This window comes from Periophthalmus magnuspinnatus, chromosome 8 (genome assembly GCF_009829125.3).
Source record: "Periophthalmus magnuspinnatus isolate fPerMag1 chromosome 8, fPerMag1.2.pri, whole genome shotgun sequence".
NCBI classification, from domain to species: Eukaryota; Metazoa; Chordata; class Actinopteri; order Gobiiformes; family Gobiidae; genus Periophthalmus; species Periophthalmus magnuspinnatus.
The window spans coordinates 720,742-737,423 of record NC_047133.1 but is presented as its reverse complement, the minus strand read 5'-3'; the positions used below and the strand labels follow the sequence as shown (position 1 = coordinate 737,423).

The window sequence follows — 16,682 nt, the reverse complement described above, 5'->3', positions numbered from 1 at the left end:
CAGTGACATAAAGTAACTCTCAGGTTAAACAGGTGACCCCTGGTCCAGGTGATGTGACTGTGGAGGAAAACAGCCCTTTACTCTCGTGGTCATTTAGTTTCTGCTACGACAAAGAATAACCTGGAAACACAGATGAAGTTCAAAGAAGAACTGACTTAATGGAGCAGTAAAGATCAGGACTTTTCAGAGTCTGTGGTGACGCTCTCAATGTTTACGTCGACATAATGAGTTTTATTTGAATCTACAGTGTGAGGCCCCTAGATAAACATATTTACTGACCCTAACATTAATTAAAGAGACAGACTCAGCACATTCTGAAGGGTGTGATCAGTGAGTCTTTGTGTCTTTGCCCCGGTGTTTGCCCCTGAGCTCCACACAGAGCCTCCTCTGTGTGTGAAACCAGAGAGGGCGGCATTCCTCACCCCTACCTTCAAATACAGCCCCAAATAGTTGAAGAAATAATCCCGGGTCCCACAGGGAGTGAAAGTCTATCCGCTTCAAGGTGGACAGCGGCGTCTTTGTGCAGCCGGGCCAATGCCCACAGCCTCAGCGTGTCCCACAGTGAGACATTGAGTGGAGAGGCAGAGGGACGAGAGCGTCGCTTCAGTGTGGATGAAAATGATGGAGAATGGAGACCGACGCGAGACTGGGATTCACAAGATTCCTCCACGGATTAGCTTCAGGACGAACGGTGGAATATGGGATCTGGACAGTGGATTACATTTGCAGAGAACACCTGAGGTCTGGAGGTACCAGCGTCCACCGTGACGTCCAAAGAGAAAAGGTGAAAAGGTAGGCCACGGTTTGTTGTTTAGTGGTTGCGGGAGCGGATGTGCTAACAGCTAATCATGGCTAATGTTAGCATAGCAGCAAATTAGCCACTGTGTTTCTAAGAACAGTTAAAGAACGATGGCTACGCTTGGAATTCAATCAAGTACATTGTTTTTTTTCTGATTTAAAAACACTAAAAAACAGGAAGAAGTGGACATCAGGGGGCGGTCAGTGAGTCAGTCAGGGAATAGGCGGCATTCAACATTTAGACCACTTAACATGCTTTATTTCAGCATTCAAAAATAATTAAACACATCTCAATTATTATACACATACAAAATAGGTACAGATCCATGTGCTGTTGTCTGTCTGCTCACAAACTGTTGGCTCTCTTTCTGTACATTAAAGATTTGGGGATAGATTCAGAAGTGAGGAGGAGTTTCTGGGGGAACGGGATCCACTTTACAAAAGCTTGACCGTCTCAATCTAGACATCAGAAAATTTCAAGATGGATTTTTAGCACCAAAAAGGTCCCGACGTTCCAACATGACCTCGACGAAACAATATCACCATGTTGGACGTCGGTCGACCCTTAAGAAACAATAGCACCTTTAGATTTAGCTATTTTTGCTGCTGAAAGCGATCTGGACTACCCCGCTGACTGCCACAACAGACTTCCCTTCACATATGGGCCCCTTTTTGAAAGCCGGAGGTAGCCGTAAGACATTTTGCACTTTAAAAAAGAGGTTTCGACCCATGTGTTCTCTGCTGGTGGTTTTAATGAAACAGGACAGGAAGGAACAACAAGAATACGTCCATGCCAAGTCAAAGGATGGGCAAAAACAAACATGGCTGTCAGTTTCACCGTTTATTCATCAACACCTGAACGTGGTACATAGCATTTGGTTCTGTCTGGTGGGACTGTCCTTTCATTCCTCTCATTGCAGTGGTGTAGAAAAATAAGTCACTTTGTAAACTCCAGAGAGGCCTATTGGGGCTTGGTGGGATGTAGGGGGAAGTACACTTTTTTTTTTTACACTTTACAGAAGCATATATTATTTTCTTGTTGCCAGTGAAACAAAACGTCTTTACAGGATCCGTGGTGTTGTAAAAAACGAACTCAAAAATCAAGAAGAAAGTAGTGGTCCCAAATACGATGATGCCAATATTTCTGCATCAGCGCCATTTTGTTGAAGTGCAGGTTTTTAGGATGGAGGGCTTGCAAATTTCTTAATGTTATGATGGGTATTTTTGTAGAGAGATGACTGCTAGAAAAAAACAAAACTCACTCACGCACACACACACATCAACAATTTCAAGTCCAGATTGCTCTTTTTACAAGAAACAGACAGGTCCCACTTCAATGCCAAACTCTTGGTCTGGAGCACCAACGTCCATAGGAGCGATATCAATGATGGGCAGGCGAGATGTTTTCGTTGTCTTGTAGTCGATGACTGTCTTGCCCCATGTTCCAGTGTGTGACTGAAAGAAAAAGAGAGACATTAGGTTGATATAAGGTGATCTAACATCTCCATTTCCACATAATATTTCCATTTTATAGTTCGATCTAATAGTGGAGTTCAGAAGTGCCTTTTCTTTTTAGACGGTGAAAAGTAAATCCCACTTAAAACGATTAAATTGGGTTGAACTACAGCAACGTGGTGATAAAAATGTAAATGCAGTTTTGATTACATCGTCCTTTCCTGTTCAATGTGGCTCTGTCCTCAAACACAGACACGTTTACGCCCCCTGGTGGTCAGCCTCTGTCATGCCTGAGTGACTGGTACATTTAAGTATGAACTTTCAAAAGCAGAAGATGGAATTACTCCTTAATGGCAAATAAAACACTAACTACATGAATTGTGACTGATCGAGCCTCTAAAAAATGTGATATTGATCTGATCCAGCGGAAATGTTTTTACGAGATGAGCGCGTTTGACTGATACATTTAAAAATATATTCTTTTGCACATTTTACTGGCATCACATTGTAGCACATATTGAGACCCGTGCTGCTGCTTACCGTGCATCCGTCCTCCAGAACACTGTAGGTGAAGCGGCTGTTGCCCTCGGCTCTGATCTCGATCTCGTTGGAGCCCTGGAGGAGCAGGGCCTTCTTGAGGTTTCCGGCAGCAGCGTCCATGTAGGCCACGCTGTTCTTGCAGTGGTAGGTGATGTTCTGAGATGCCTCAGTGGACATGAGACGCAGGAAAGTCAGCTGAATGTTGACATCCTCTGGCTGAGAGCCCTCGCTGCCGTACTCGAACTGTGGACACGAGCGCAGTGACGCCATTGGTCAGTTAAAAGTTTAAAAAGAAGATTGTGATGAAAATAATAAAAAGCAGTAGTACCTGGGAGCCATCGTTCATGGTCTCGCCGAACCAGACGTGCTTCTTCTCCTTGATGTTCTTGCTCAGGTACCAGTTCTTCTGGGCCACCTCAGGCTGAGATGGTGATACACATGTCTCGCCTGTCTCCATGTTGCAGTAAACTTTGATGGCGTCCTGAGTGCAGCCCTGGTCAGGGTCGATCCAGTAGAAATCTAAAATAATGGCAAACGTCAATAATGGCTATACTGTCCGCTACATCCTGACAAAATCTTAAACATTTGAAATACTCACCGCTCTTCCAGTCTGGATGGCACATCTTCAGGTCACGGCAGGTTCTGGCAGGGTTCTTACGGGTTCCATCTGGGCTGCGGATCTGCTCGATTTGCTGGCTCAGACTCTTGAGGGTGCTGTCCACCTCCAGATCACGGTCACGCAGAACATTAGCATCATCAGCACGGAACATACGGAAGGGATCAGGGGCCTTCTCCTGTGGCTGGGCAATGAAACCGAGGTCGAATCCACCACCAGGAGCACCTGGGGCTCCGGGGGGTCCAGGAGGTCCAGGAGGACCCTGGGAAAGGAGACAAGAAGAGTATTAAGTATAAACTATAATGTCTTTTAATGACTGCACTGGTCTTTGCAACTTTAACTCACAGCGGGTCCCATCTCGCCAGAACGACCACGAGGTCCGGGAGGTCCAGTAGGTCCAGGGAGACCACTCATACCATCTTTACCAGGAGCACCAGCAGATCCAGAAGGGCCCTAAAGATGACAGTAAAAAAACAAAAAACAACACTCTTATCAGGGCTTCTGGATAAGAAGAGAATGAGTTTTAGCTCATTTCCTAAACTTACTCTAGGTCCGGCAGGTCCAGCAGGTCCAGCGGGTCCTTGCTCTCCGTTAGATCCCTTAATACAAAGAGAATTTCAGAGATTGCTTAATGTGGTGTGTGGTTTGTATTTGGACTTTATAACTCACAGAGGGTCCAGGAGGTCCCTGCATGCCAGTGAATCCTCTGTGTCCCTTCATGCCCCTCTCACCAGCCTCTCCGGTCTCTCCCTTGTCTCCACGGGCTCCAGCAGGGCCCTATTTGGATTATAAAGAGTTTGATTTCATGTTTTTTGGTCCTCAGTAGTGGACATGTTTTTGTCAAGTTTCTTACAGCAGGGCCACGAGGTCCAGCAGGGCCAGCAGCTCCAGCAGGGCCAGCAGGTCCCTGTCACCATAAAAATGTATATTAGTTATCAGCTTCAGAGACACATTAAGGTATAAATTGCTTTGACACATACAGTCTCTCCACGGTCTCCGGACTTTCCAGCGGGTCCGACGGGTCCAGGGGCACCAGGAGGTCCAGGAGCACCAGGGGCACCAGCAGCGCCGCCCTCACCACGGTCTCCCTGAGACCAGAACAATTATGTTTAAATCAACAATCTTAAACTCTCTGCTCACTCACTGTGCGCTATATTGGACTTACCTTGGGTCCAGGAGCGCCATCACGTCCAGCTGCACCCTCGTTACCTGGGGATCCCTAGAAACAGAGACGAGGCTGGTTAACAATAATGTCAAAGGCAGAGTAAATAAAACAAACATATTCAAAGTTTGGAAAAGTGTTTATACCTCACGTCCAGCCTCACCGGGAGCACCAGCAAGTCCGGGGGGTCCCATGGGTCCAGGAGGTCCACGCTCACCACCGGGGCCAGCAGGTCCTTGCTTTCCAACCTCTCCCTATGGAGAACGATAAATACCAGGATGAATACTTCCGCCTCTTGGTGACTTAAATATCCAATAGTGCAAGTAACTTACAGAGGGTCCAGGCATTCCAGGGAAACCTCTCTCTCCTCTCTGTCCAGGAAGACCAACAATACCACGCTGTCCAGCAATACCCTGAGGTCCAGGCAGACCGGCACTACCCTGGAGGAAAGAGAGAGAGACATAAGAACCTAAACCTGCCCATTTTCACGACATAATTAAAGGACCATTTGAAATATTCTTAAATAACTTACAGGAGAACCCTCAGCACCAGGACTACCCTTCTCTCCTGGGGCTCCAGGAGGTCCAGCGGGACCGACTTCACCTGCGCGACCAGCAGGTCCAGTCTCACCACGGTTTCCTTTGGGTCCTTCTTTGCCAGCAGGTCCAGCGGGTCCGGGAGGTCCAGAGTTGCCCTATTTAACAGGAAAATTGACCAATTCAGTTTAAAATGCTGCCACAAAAAGTAAGTAGCTTCAACAAATCCACATTTAAACAGCAGAACTTACAGAGGGGCCAGGAGGTCCAACTCGACCAGCAGCACCAGGGAAACCAGTGGCTCCCTAAAGGAAAATATTAGAGATGTTTATGACTTATAAAACAATATGACAGAGTCTATGTAGTAGACACACATCCAACTAAAACTCTAATAGGAGAATTGAAATAAGTGACTTACAGGAGGTCCAGCAGGTCCACGAGCTCCTTTAGGGCCAGTGCTTCCAACAGGACCCTAAAAGAGCAATTGTATGTTAAGTCTAATGTTATATGTATGGGAGCCTTTGTAGTGGATCTGTCGCAGCTCACAAACCTGAGGTCCAGGAGCACCAGTGGGTCCAGCGGGTCCAGGAGGACCAGAGTCTCCCTTAGCACCATTGTCTCCAGACTCTCCCTTGGCACCAGGCTGTCCATCAGCACCCTAAAGAAGAAAAGTCAAAGTGAGCCAAATTTTGACTTGAGTCAAGGTAAAAATGGAAGAATATTAATGAAAATTCACTAACAGGAGGTCCAGCGAATCCAGCAGGTCCAGGTGGTCCGGCCTCTCCACGCTCACCCTAAATCAAATAAAGAAGGATCAGAGAACCTGCAGCGTGAACTTTGTGTAAACTTTGAACAGATCTGAACATACAGGGGCACCACGAGCTCCAGCGGGTCCGACAGGTCCAGCAGGGCCAGGCTCTCCCTTGTCTCCGGTGGAACCAGCAGGTCCAGGAAGTCCAATGGGTCCGGTCATACCACGAGGACCATCCTTACCAGGAGCACCATCAGCGCCCTTGACTCCTTGATCTCCCTAATGGAATAATTTCATGTGTTGATCAATTAATTCAGATAATTTCATTGATATAATGAGGTGTTTGTGAAGGAAAACACTGGGTCCTTACTCTGTCTCCCTTCAGTCCTGGAAGTCCAGCAGCACCACGCTCACCAGGCATTCCCTGCAGTCCAGGGGGTCCTTGGGCTCCGGGAGTACCAGGGGCACCAGCATCTCCCTAGAGTAGAAAGAAACAAGGATGTTACTCATCAATTTGAATAAATCAAAATGAAAAATCAAACTATAAACTGAAATCTTACCTTAGTACCATCATTTCCAGCAGCTCCAGGAGCTCCACGAGCACCAGCGGGTCCAGAAGGACCAGGAGCACCACGCTCACCTGGGAATCCTCTGTCACCCTGAGAAGACATCAAACTGTTAAGAAAGTTCAGGAAAAGGCCATTTTCCCATTGCAACTGTGGTTTCCCAAACTGAACCAAAGATTAAGCTGAGACAGATGCTACTCACTCTGGATCCAGCAGGTCCTGGGGCACCAGCTTCTCCGGGCAGACCCTACAAAGGTGCAAAGGGGAATTGATACGATTTTCAAAAACTCTCATTTGTATATTTGCTAAGTGAATAAAAATAAAGGTAAATACCTGCTCTCCAGGCTTGCCACTCTCACCAACAGCACCCTGAGGTCCTGGAAGTCCCTGGAATCCAGGAGGTCCAGCAGGTCCCTGCTCTCCTCTCTCACCAGCAGGGCCCTAAGTGTAAAACAATAAGAACCATCAGTAACTGCACATGCTTTAATAGCTTGTTTTGATCCATGGTTTAATTCACTTACAGCAGGGCCAGAAGGTCCCTGAGCACCAACTTCACCGTCTTTTCCAGCAGCACCCTACAGAGAAAAGGCACATTTTAGTATAAATGATCTGTTATACTTTCATTTTTACTAAACTGACTTCATTCTAATGAAGAAATGCTGAAACTTACAGCAGGTCCGGTAGGTCCCATCACTCCTCTCTCACCGGGCTTTCCGGCCTCACCCTGGAACCAACACGAAGTTCATTTAATGCTGCTTGATTTAGTCAAGATTTCTGATCACTTCAGCGTCACATGTCCTACTCACAGCAGCTCCCTTGGGTCCGGGGAATCCCATAACTCCAGGCTGGCCTCTGGCTCCAACGGGTCCTGGGGGTCCAGGGCGGCCATCTTGTCCAGGGGCTCCCTGTGACAAACATCAGTGTTAACTTCAGTCTGACATAAATCACAGTGTGATGGTCTGATGTTTGTGAAGATAAACTCACAGAAGGTCCTGTCTTGCCGTCAGGTCCTGGGCTTCCGGGGCTACCGGTCATACCCTTAGCTCCGGGCAAACCGGGCTCACCAGTGCGACCGGGCTCACCAGTGGAACCTTTGGGTCCAACCAGACCAGGGGCCCCACGCTCACCAGTGACACCCTGTGAAGACAATGTGCAAATAAATAAGGAGGAAAGAATTAAATAATAACTCTGTGTAAATGGAGGTTCTGTAACTGACCTTGGGTCCAGCAGGGCCATCAGCACCAGGGAAACCACGACCACCAGGGGCACCCTAACGGACACACAGCCATGGGTCAGCACAAAGTGGACATACTGAATTATTCTTATCATTTCTCTTCTAAAAATATGAACAACCTGGAATAATTTACAAAGGGACTGGAAACTAAAAGCCCTGGTTCAGTGTTAAATTCTTGTTAAATGTGTCTAAATGTTTGATGATCGTGATGTTTGGACTGATCTGTGCCATCGTCTTGACCAGGACTCGCTTCATTAAAAAAGTACATTTATTTCTCCTTTACTCCTCTAGGGCGGCGCTAAAGAGCCCGTCCCACTTGACTGATGGCTCTGGCTAATTAAAATAAAATGACAGTATATCAGACACGTACTCTCTCTCCGGGGGCTCCACGGGCTCCAGCGGCACCAGGCTCACCTCTGGCACCTCTTTTGCCTTCCTCACCAGGGGGTCCTGGGGGTCCCTGAACTCCAGCGACGCCCTGGAAGTGCACAGAGTGATGTCACTATGTGATTGTACATGGAACATTCTGTTAGCTCAGGGCAGGTTGAGCTGCACTTACAGCCTCTCCTTTAGCACCAGGCTCTCCCTTGGCTCCAGGGGCCCCGACGTCACCCTGAGGATAAAAGAGCATCATCAGACACGAGTGTGCAGCAGAGACGTTCCACAGAGAGTGTAAAAGTATCACTCACAGTGTTACCCTTGGCTCCGGGGGCACCGACAGCACCCTGAGGTCCAGGAGGCCCACGAGGTCCAGGGAAACCAGGAGCTCCAGCAATTCCAGGGGCGCCCTGCAGAGGGCAGCAGACAACAACATGATCTCAACTTTGTGCATCATTGATTCTGTTTCAGTGCAACTGTCCACAGTCAAACTGTTTGAATTTATGAGTCTGTTCTTCAGTGAGTCTGTTCTTCAGTGAGTCTGTTCTTCAGTGAGTCTGTTCTTCAGTGAGTCTGTTCTTCAGTGAGTCTGTTCTTCAGTGAGTCTGTTCTTCAGTGAGTCACTTACAGCTGTTCCTTTAGGTCCAGCGGCTCCATCAGCTCCAGGGTTTCCCTAAAAGAAGAACATTTTTAAACCTGAGTCTTTATGACCTGTTGATGTTCATATTTTGTCGACACACTGACGACTCCTGTCACTTACAGAGGGGCCGGCGGGGCCAGCGGGTCCGGGGTTACCGGGCTCTCCACGGGCACCAGCGGGGCCCTCGGGTCCACGAGCTCCCTGAGCTCCAACATCACCCTGAAAGAAAAGAACAAAGATCATCAAACACACAGAGCATCACAAACAACTGCACAACATGTGATCAGTTTAAACAGAAACTGGGACAAATCCAGACAAAAGTCACACAACTGTCCATGAAGAAAACACACAACAGGATGGAGAGCGACACATTGTCTCTAAAAGTACCTTGCTTCCAGGGCCACCAGGGAATCCAGGGGGTCCAGCGGGGCCAGTGGGGCCCTAAAACATGACACACAAACAGTGAGTACAAATCACATCATTTTTGTGTTTCCACATTTGTGAAAAGTCGTGGAGACTCACAGGAGGCCCAGCAGCTCCAGCAGCTCCATCGTTACCACGAGCGCCCTGAGGAGGGAAAGAAGAAGAAGAAGAAGAAGAAGAAGAAGAAGAAGAAGAAGAAGAAGAAGAAGAAGAAGAAGAAGAAGAAGAAGAAGAAGAAGAAGAAGAAGAAGAAGAAGAAGAAGAAGAAGAAGAAGAAGAAGAAGAAGAAGAAGAAGAAGAAGAAGAAGAGGTTAGGAGATGATACATATGATAAATATTATATATATTATAAATATGATATAAATATGATATATATTATACATAAATACTGATGAGTTATACATATGATAAATATTATATTTCTTATTTCATGCACATCTCTTATTTTATGTTTTATTCTTTGTTTGTTGCTGTTAAACTTTGTCCTGAGCTGCAGTTCAGTGTGTGTTTGTGTATCTGTGTGTTTGTGTATCTGTGTATCGGGGTGTTTGTGTATCTGTGTGTTTGTGTGTTTGTGTATCTGTGATTCTGATGAGCAAATCTTTAAGTTCGTATAGTGTGTGTCTGTGTGTTTGTGTATCTGTGTGTCTTTGTGTTTGTGTATCTCTGTGTGTGTATCTGTTTTACTCACAGCAGCTCCAGTGCGTCCTCTGTGTGTTTGTATCTTTGTGCGTTGTGTGTTTATTTGTTTGTGTGTTGTGTGTGTCTGTGTGTTGTGCGTCTGTGTGTTGTGTGTTCATGTGTTGTGTGTCTGTGTGTTGTGTGTTTATTTGTGTGTTGTGCGTCTGTGTGACTCACAGCGGCTCCATTGGCTCCAGTGCGTCCTCTCTCACCAGGGAGACCTCGAGGTCCCTGCAGAAGAAAAACAGTCAGACTCCAGGAGGAGGAGAGTGTCACATGTCACACTGCGCCCACTTACCATCGCGCCAGGGGTTCCATTCTCACCGGGAGATCCAGCCTCGCCCTGAGACACATGAGTTTAGTTTAATGCTGGAAATGATAAAGTGATAAAGTAAAGCTGAAGTGTAAAAGTTTTTACTCTTCATGTGAAATATTTTATTTTCCTTTTGTTTTTTTATTCTGACTTAAATTAAAGTATTAGTACGGTACATTTATGAATAAAAGTTTCATCTTTCAAAGTGTCTTGTGTCTTTAAATGCAGTAAATCCAGTGTTTCACTTTAAAAGTGACAGTTAGGACTTTTGTTACTTGCAAAACTGCTGCAGTAAACTTACACAAAAACAACAAACATTCAGCTCATAATCCATGTCAGACTCAGTCTCTGTCGGGTGACGCTCTCGCAGCTTTGGGCCTTTTTGGAGACACATTACGTCTCTTTTACTTCTGAGTGGTACTTGTTGTATTTTGGCTGTAGTTTTACTCCAGAGCTCTGCAAATCTGTGGGTCATGACATAAAAATCAGTCGTACCTTGGGTCCAGCAGGGCCACTGTCTCCTTTAGCTCCATCTGCACCACTGAAGCCCTATACACACACACACACACACACACAAAACCATCAGCACATGTCCCACAGTGAAGACAAATGTGTCCCTGACACAGGGGACACTCACTCTGTGTCCTTTGATTCCGGGCAGTCCAGGAGTTCCAGGGAATCCACGAGCTCCCTAAACACATGACATAAGTGAGCTTTGTCCACTGTGGTGGTTTTGTGCGTTGTCACGTGTGCGTTGTCATGTGTGCGTTGTCACGTGTGCGTCGTCACGTGTGTGTCGTCACATGTGAGTGGTGGACTTTACCTGAGGTCCAGCAGGTCCACGCTCACCAGCACGGCCAGGTTTACCAGACTCACCCTAAAAACAGACACAGTGAACTTCACACATGCAAAAAGAACTGATGACATAACTTTACTTCTGATCTGATCTTACATCCTCTCCGTTCTTTCCAGGAGGACCAGCTGGGCCTCGAGGACCCATGGGACCCTGAGGACATAGAGACTGTCAGGGGACAAGACGAGCGCAGCAGGAGTATGTTTTTATCTCTGATACTCACAGCAGCTCCAGCCTCACCGGGCTCACCAGGGGGGCCAGTAAATCCTTGAGGTCCCTGTAGGGGGAGACAAAGAGCATTATGACTGAGGTCCAGGATGAAGAAATGAGAAGAGGAGGGAAGAGAAGGAGGACAAAATCACACACTGAGCACATACAGTATCAGACGAGATTAAACAGTTTTATGAGGCATGTTCTGTGTTCAGTGTTTCTCTACAGAAACATGAACCACAGAAAATCTGAGTTTTACACGAGTTCAACACCAGAGTTTAGTTTATTCTTATGTCACTGTCCATGTTTCTGAATAACACGACTGTACAGATACAAATCATTTTTGTTTCAAATTGTTTACATTTTAAATCTTGTATCAACTTTGCTGTTTGTTTTGTGTTTTGTTTTGCAGGTTTTACTCACGCTGGAGCCTGGAGGTCCGGGGGGTCCTCGGGGTCCCATAGGGCCCTAAACATCACACAAAAACAGGTCAGTTCTGTGTTTTTAAAGGGAGATTTGTCGTGTCTGTTTCATCAAACACACCATAGGTCCGGGCACGGGCATGGCGGGGGATTTGTCATCGTAGCCACCAGACATTTGAGGGGAGAAGTTCTGAGGAGGAAAAAAAAGATTAAAAAAACAAAAACAACAAAAAAAACAATTCAATCACAACAATTATTATTTGAATAAGCTGATATATGTTTAAAAATGAGCTGTTTTCATTCATTTCGCTCTTACACTCACAGACACTGTAAACCACAACATCTCTGTGTCTGTTTGACCCCGTGACCTTTCCCTGACCCCAGACTGACTGAAAGTGCAGTCATATTATTCAAAACAAACAAAACATGATCCCAGGCCTGAGAAAACTCTCAGACTCTTAACCTCACACTGAATCAGGACTAAACTTTTATCTGCAGCAAACGTCGCCTCAGACTCAGACAAAAAAGGACAAACTGGGAAAAAAGAGGAAAATAATTTATCCCAAAACTTACACCACCGAGGCCAGGAGGTCCAGGAGGGCCGGGAGGTCCAGGAAGGCCAGGCTGTCCTGGGATACCATCTCTGCCAGGGGGGCCAGCAGGACCCTGTGGAAATAATACAGATATATGAATCACACAAAGAATCAGAACAACAACAACAACAACAACAACAACAAAACAACAACAACAACAGCTACACCTGCTTAATGTTTAATACACGTCAGTTTCCTTAAGTGGCAGATCATGTGACCCAACAGGAAGTAAACAGTGTGTGGGTCATGTGATCATTAATGAGCCTAACTAAGTGTAAATGTGTCAAACCTCAGACTCTTAATGAGGCTCAGGTTTAACCCAGAGCTCAGGCTGTAGAGTCACATCTGCTCCACATTCAGCCTTAAATGAAACTGAACCAGGTAAATCCACCTGAGTCTGAGTCTGAGTCTGACCTCAGGAGCTGCTCTCACTCATCAGACTCTCCCAGACCAAAATAAGACTTAATACACTTAAAGACTCGTCCACAGAGACAAAGCAGGATTTATACAAGAATAACGTCCCGTCATTATAATAAACACTTTTCAGTCATAAAGTGGTTTTGCTAAAACAGTTTCAGTCCGTTTCCTTTTTTCAACATCACGTTTCATGTCGACAGTTTAACGTTTTACATTTAACCACAAACTGGAAACCAAATAAAACACAGAAAACACAGAGAAAGTCTCTAAAATGTGTCTTACCCTGTCTCCCTTGGGTCCACGCTCTCCTCTGGGGCCCTACATGGAAATAATCACATTTATTCAATTTGCTTCAAAACAAAACTATTTGTACAAAATAATGTGAGTGGTTTGTGTGAAGAGCCGATTAAACTGTTCATGTTGAGATCAGAGTTTTATTTGAGCTTCTCTCTGGGACTAAATAAGTGTAAATGTGTGTAAACTTAATATAAAAAAAACATCCACAAACATAAAACATATTATGTTTATCTGAAAGTTACAAAGTGAACACTCACCTCCACCTGAGCGTCTACGAAGCCTGAAAACACAGAGAAAACACAGAGAAAACACCAACACTGTGAGTTTGAGTTTGAGGATTTACAAGAAAAACAGTTTATGAAAAAGCACAAAACCTGGAATTAAACAGGATCATAAACTCATTAAAATGACACATTTGTTTTGGGAGACGACACAACACCAAGTGTCCATGGGTTTAACTCTCAACTTTAAGAACTTTAATTCCTTTGACGTTGTGTTGAGTCAAAACACAAACTGCACTGCAGTAAACATGTGTTATACATGTATAATACATGTGTAATACATGTATTATAAGTCTATGATACGTGTATAATACACTTATAATACAGGTACAATACACGTATAATACATGTATTATACAGGCATAACACATGTATAACACATGTCAAAGTTATTAAAGTTGAGAGTTAAACCCATGGACACTTGAGCAAAACCATTTCATAAAAGTACAAATACAGCCTCAAAAGTATAAATAATACTTGAGTAAAAGTAAAACCTTCATTCATGAAGCTTCCAGTTAAAAAAACACTGTTTTGAGATTTAAGGGAGTGGTTTTGATGATTGTTCTGATTTCGAGTCGTCAGAAGCGACAGGCCTGATTATTGTTTGTGGTTTTATATAGTTTTATATTTTTGTTTGCTCAAAGCTGGGACTTGAACTCAAAACCTTCCGGCAGGAGGTCGCCCTAAACGTGGTAAAATAACTCCATGAAAGCTCCATGTGGCATCGGAGAAGAACGTACAGAACCTGCTCTAGTGTGGTCAGTTAAAGGTGAAAAGCAGCCATTTTTAAAGCTTAAAAGTGACAAAAAATGACTGAACTTGGCCTACAGTACTTTTACTTTTGTACTTTGTTACTTAATAAGAAAGATAAATAAAAAGAGCAGTTTTTTTCTTCTAAAATGCGGCTCTCAAATGCTCAGTTTGTTCCTCTACAGTTCAAAGTGCAGGAAAACCAGCTGGATAAATGTTCACAGATGATCGCTGAAATGTGGCGTCACACGTGTAAATGTTAAACCCGTGCGCGTGCGTCCGGCCGTACCGTCGTCGGGGCAGATGGGGCAGCACTCGTCGTGGGGGATGATGGGGTTGGGGCAGTCCACGTCCTCGCAAATCACAGCATCGCACAACACCGACCCGCTGTCACACACACAGATCTGGCACGGCTCTGGTTTCCATACGTCCCGGTCGGCAAACACCTGGCCGTCCATGGTGCAGCTCCCGCTTGTGCCTGAGGGGGGCGCCATAGAGAGGGGAGAGGCAGAGGTCAGACATCTGGGACCATAAAACAACTGAGGCCTAGACCAGTGGAAACAGGAAGATACAGAAAATAAGAGGAGCTGGAGCTGGTGTAGCTAAAACATCATGAAACGTGTGGATCTAAGGAGAGGGTTTGTTTTGAGAGGAAGTGCATGGAATAACCAACTTAAACTTAACTTAACTTTGGTGAAATATTTGTGATTTTGAGCGTTTGCGTTTTTGACCAATTATACATATGGTTTGCTTGATAAATTGAGTATAACACTGTTGATGACCTGTTTTTGTTGTATTTCTGCTCTTTTAGGTGACAAAAGTGACAGAAGTCGCCTCCACAAAGGAACATGTTTGGACATTTTCATGAGCACCAAAGTGGACATCGTTTCGAGACTTCTCTAAAACTTCCATTGACGCTTCTATGCCGAGCACCTAAGAGACCTGCTCTGTCAGATTTTCCTACATCAGCTGCAGTATTACTCAAACCCGGGCTTCTCTGGGCCTCCTTCTACATCCTAACTCGACGTGCCTTCGCGCTGAGCTCAGAGAGTGCAGTCAGTTTGGCAGCGGGGCCTGGAAACCCTCCGCATGTGTTTGCCATTAGGAACAGAAGAAAAAAAACCCCAAAGACAGAGGAGGGAGGGGGAGCGAGCGGGGGACGTGGCTACCAGATGTTGATGACCGTAAGCCTGAGTCCCTGTAGGTGGCGCTGTGAGTCCGTACCCTTCGCGCAGGCCTGCCCCCCCAAAACCACAGCTGCTGAACTCCTCCAGACACAAGAGCCACATCTGGAAAAAGTGACTTGGGTTTGTTCTTGGTTTTTTCCAGGGCCTCCTTCTTCTTTTGTCTTCCCAGGTTTCACTCACTGTCATCCAGCGCAGGCAGAAAAGTTGAAAAAAAGCATTCTCCGCTCGTGCAGACAAGACTAAGCCTGCTCGCCTCGATCTCTCACCTGCCCCGCTCCACTCAGGCCTGAGGCTGTGCGTTTCCCTGCCACATCACGTCACACTGGAGATACTCGTGGTCAGACTCAGCTCCTCACGTCAGGCCCTAAATCTACCACTTTAAAATTCCCCAAACTCAAATTTCAAACCTTGCCTGGAAACATCTTGAACTTGGATTTAACGTAGCATCTGTCCTCAGGTGTTTAAACCTACTGAAGATATTTATGACCATCTGAAGCCTGCGTGTTTGCGTTTAAAAGAAAAGCCTCGCCTGGAGGAAAACCTGCAAAAACTCGCCCTACACTCCCAAAATGTGAGGAACACCCAGGAAAACTCAAGAGACTGGTCTTGTAAAACACCCTGTTCCCAGTTGGATCTATCCGTGTCCTTTTCACAACTAAAGCTACAATTTTCAAGGTTGAGCATCATCAGGCCCGACTCCGCTCTCCTCACTCTCTTCTGCCTCTAGTTCTCTGCAGCGTCCCAAGCCCGATGGCAAATCCAAAGAAAGCAGCAGGTACAAAAAAAACAAAAACAAAAACACAAGTTGCTGTCAGAACCTCCTGGGTGAAACTTACGGTCATCCTCTCCCTGGGCATTGACCAGGAGCACCGCCGCGCCGAGCAGCAGCGCCAGCCGCATATCCACAAAGCTGAACATGTCTAGATGCCACCAGACATGTAGACTCTTTGGGGCAAGAAAGGAAGTTCAAAAGGAGGGAGCTGGAGGGGTCTTCTGCGTCTCCTACACTCCACTCATACACCGGGGTCTGGGGCAGGGTCCGCTTGTCCGATCGCCGGTGTTCCTGACCCCTGCAGAAAACTCCCTACTGCCTACCCTCTGCGTCCACAGGGGCTTTTATATGTGGAGCGTGGAGGACTGGGAGGTACCGCGACGCACCCTCATTAGCCCTCTGCCTGCTCACGTTTAGGGAAGACAAGAATGGACCCCTCCTTCTTCCAAGCAGAAAAAAAGACAAGAAGTGAAGTGGTAAAAGAAGCAAATCCCTCCTTCTGTAAGGCCAGAGTCAGAAGAAACCCGATCCACGCAGCATCAACCAGGACTTCCAACACTTTTCCTCCACTTCCTTGTTGTTTTATGTTCTGTTTAGTCTTAATCCTTCTACTTTCTGCTGATTTTCCTCCATAAATGTCTACAGTTTTCCTGCACGTTTTGTTTGGCTGTTGTTCTTTCCGAGGGGCTTTTATGGCGCTGCTGTCAAGCTGTGAACATGTGCTGAACACGGCTCTGCTGTTTGATGTGTTTAGCTTACTTTGACTTTGTCTCACGCTGATTCGGTTTGACCTGAAACTTCCATTGT

General features: G+C 45.9%; 1 protein-coding gene across 1 annotated transcript; it reads right to left on the bottom strand.

Annotated features, from left to right (window-relative positions):
• Positions 1 to 1,624: 1,624 nt before the first annotated feature.
• Positions 1,625 to 16,214, bottom strand: col1a1a (collagen, type I, alpha 1a). Its single transcript, XM_033971516.2, has 48 exons — positions 15,940 to 16,214; positions 14,206 to 14,394; positions 13,143 to 13,165; positions 12,871 to 12,906; positions 12,152 to 12,244; positions 11,700 to 11,768; positions 11,580 to 11,624; positions 11,170 to 11,223; positions 11,046 to 11,099; positions 10,917 to 10,970; positions 10,731 to 10,784; positions 10,589 to 10,642; positions 10,079 to 10,123; positions 9,958 to 10,011; positions 9,199 to 9,243; positions 9,064 to 9,117; positions 8,797 to 8,895; positions 8,665 to 8,709; positions 8,348 to 8,446; positions 8,218 to 8,271; positions 8,029 to 8,136; positions 7,641 to 7,694; positions 7,409 to 7,561; positions 7,231 to 7,329; positions 7,095 to 7,148; positions 6,946 to 6,999; positions 6,758 to 6,865; positions 6,627 to 6,671; positions 6,419 to 6,517; positions 6,229 to 6,336; positions 5,976 to 6,137; positions 5,848 to 5,901; positions 5,658 to 5,765; positions 5,526 to 5,579; positions 5,359 to 5,412; positions 5,104 to 5,265; positions 4,904 to 5,011; positions 4,718 to 4,825; positions 4,575 to 4,628; positions 4,390 to 4,497; positions 4,263 to 4,316; positions 4,079 to 4,186; positions 3,955 to 4,008; positions 3,755 to 3,862; positions 3,392 to 3,671; positions 3,122 to 3,312; positions 2,794 to 3,036; positions 1,625 to 2,253 (listed from the first exon to the last, which is right to left on the bottom strand). Exons 1-48 carry the CDS (start codon positions 16,019 to 16,021, stop codon positions 2,107 to 2,109), a joined length of 4,341 nt encoding a protein of 1,446 aa, XP_033827407.1. The 5' UTR covers positions 16,022 to 16,214; the 3' UTR covers positions 1,625 to 2,106.
• Positions 16,215 to 16,682: the final 468 nt, after the last annotated feature.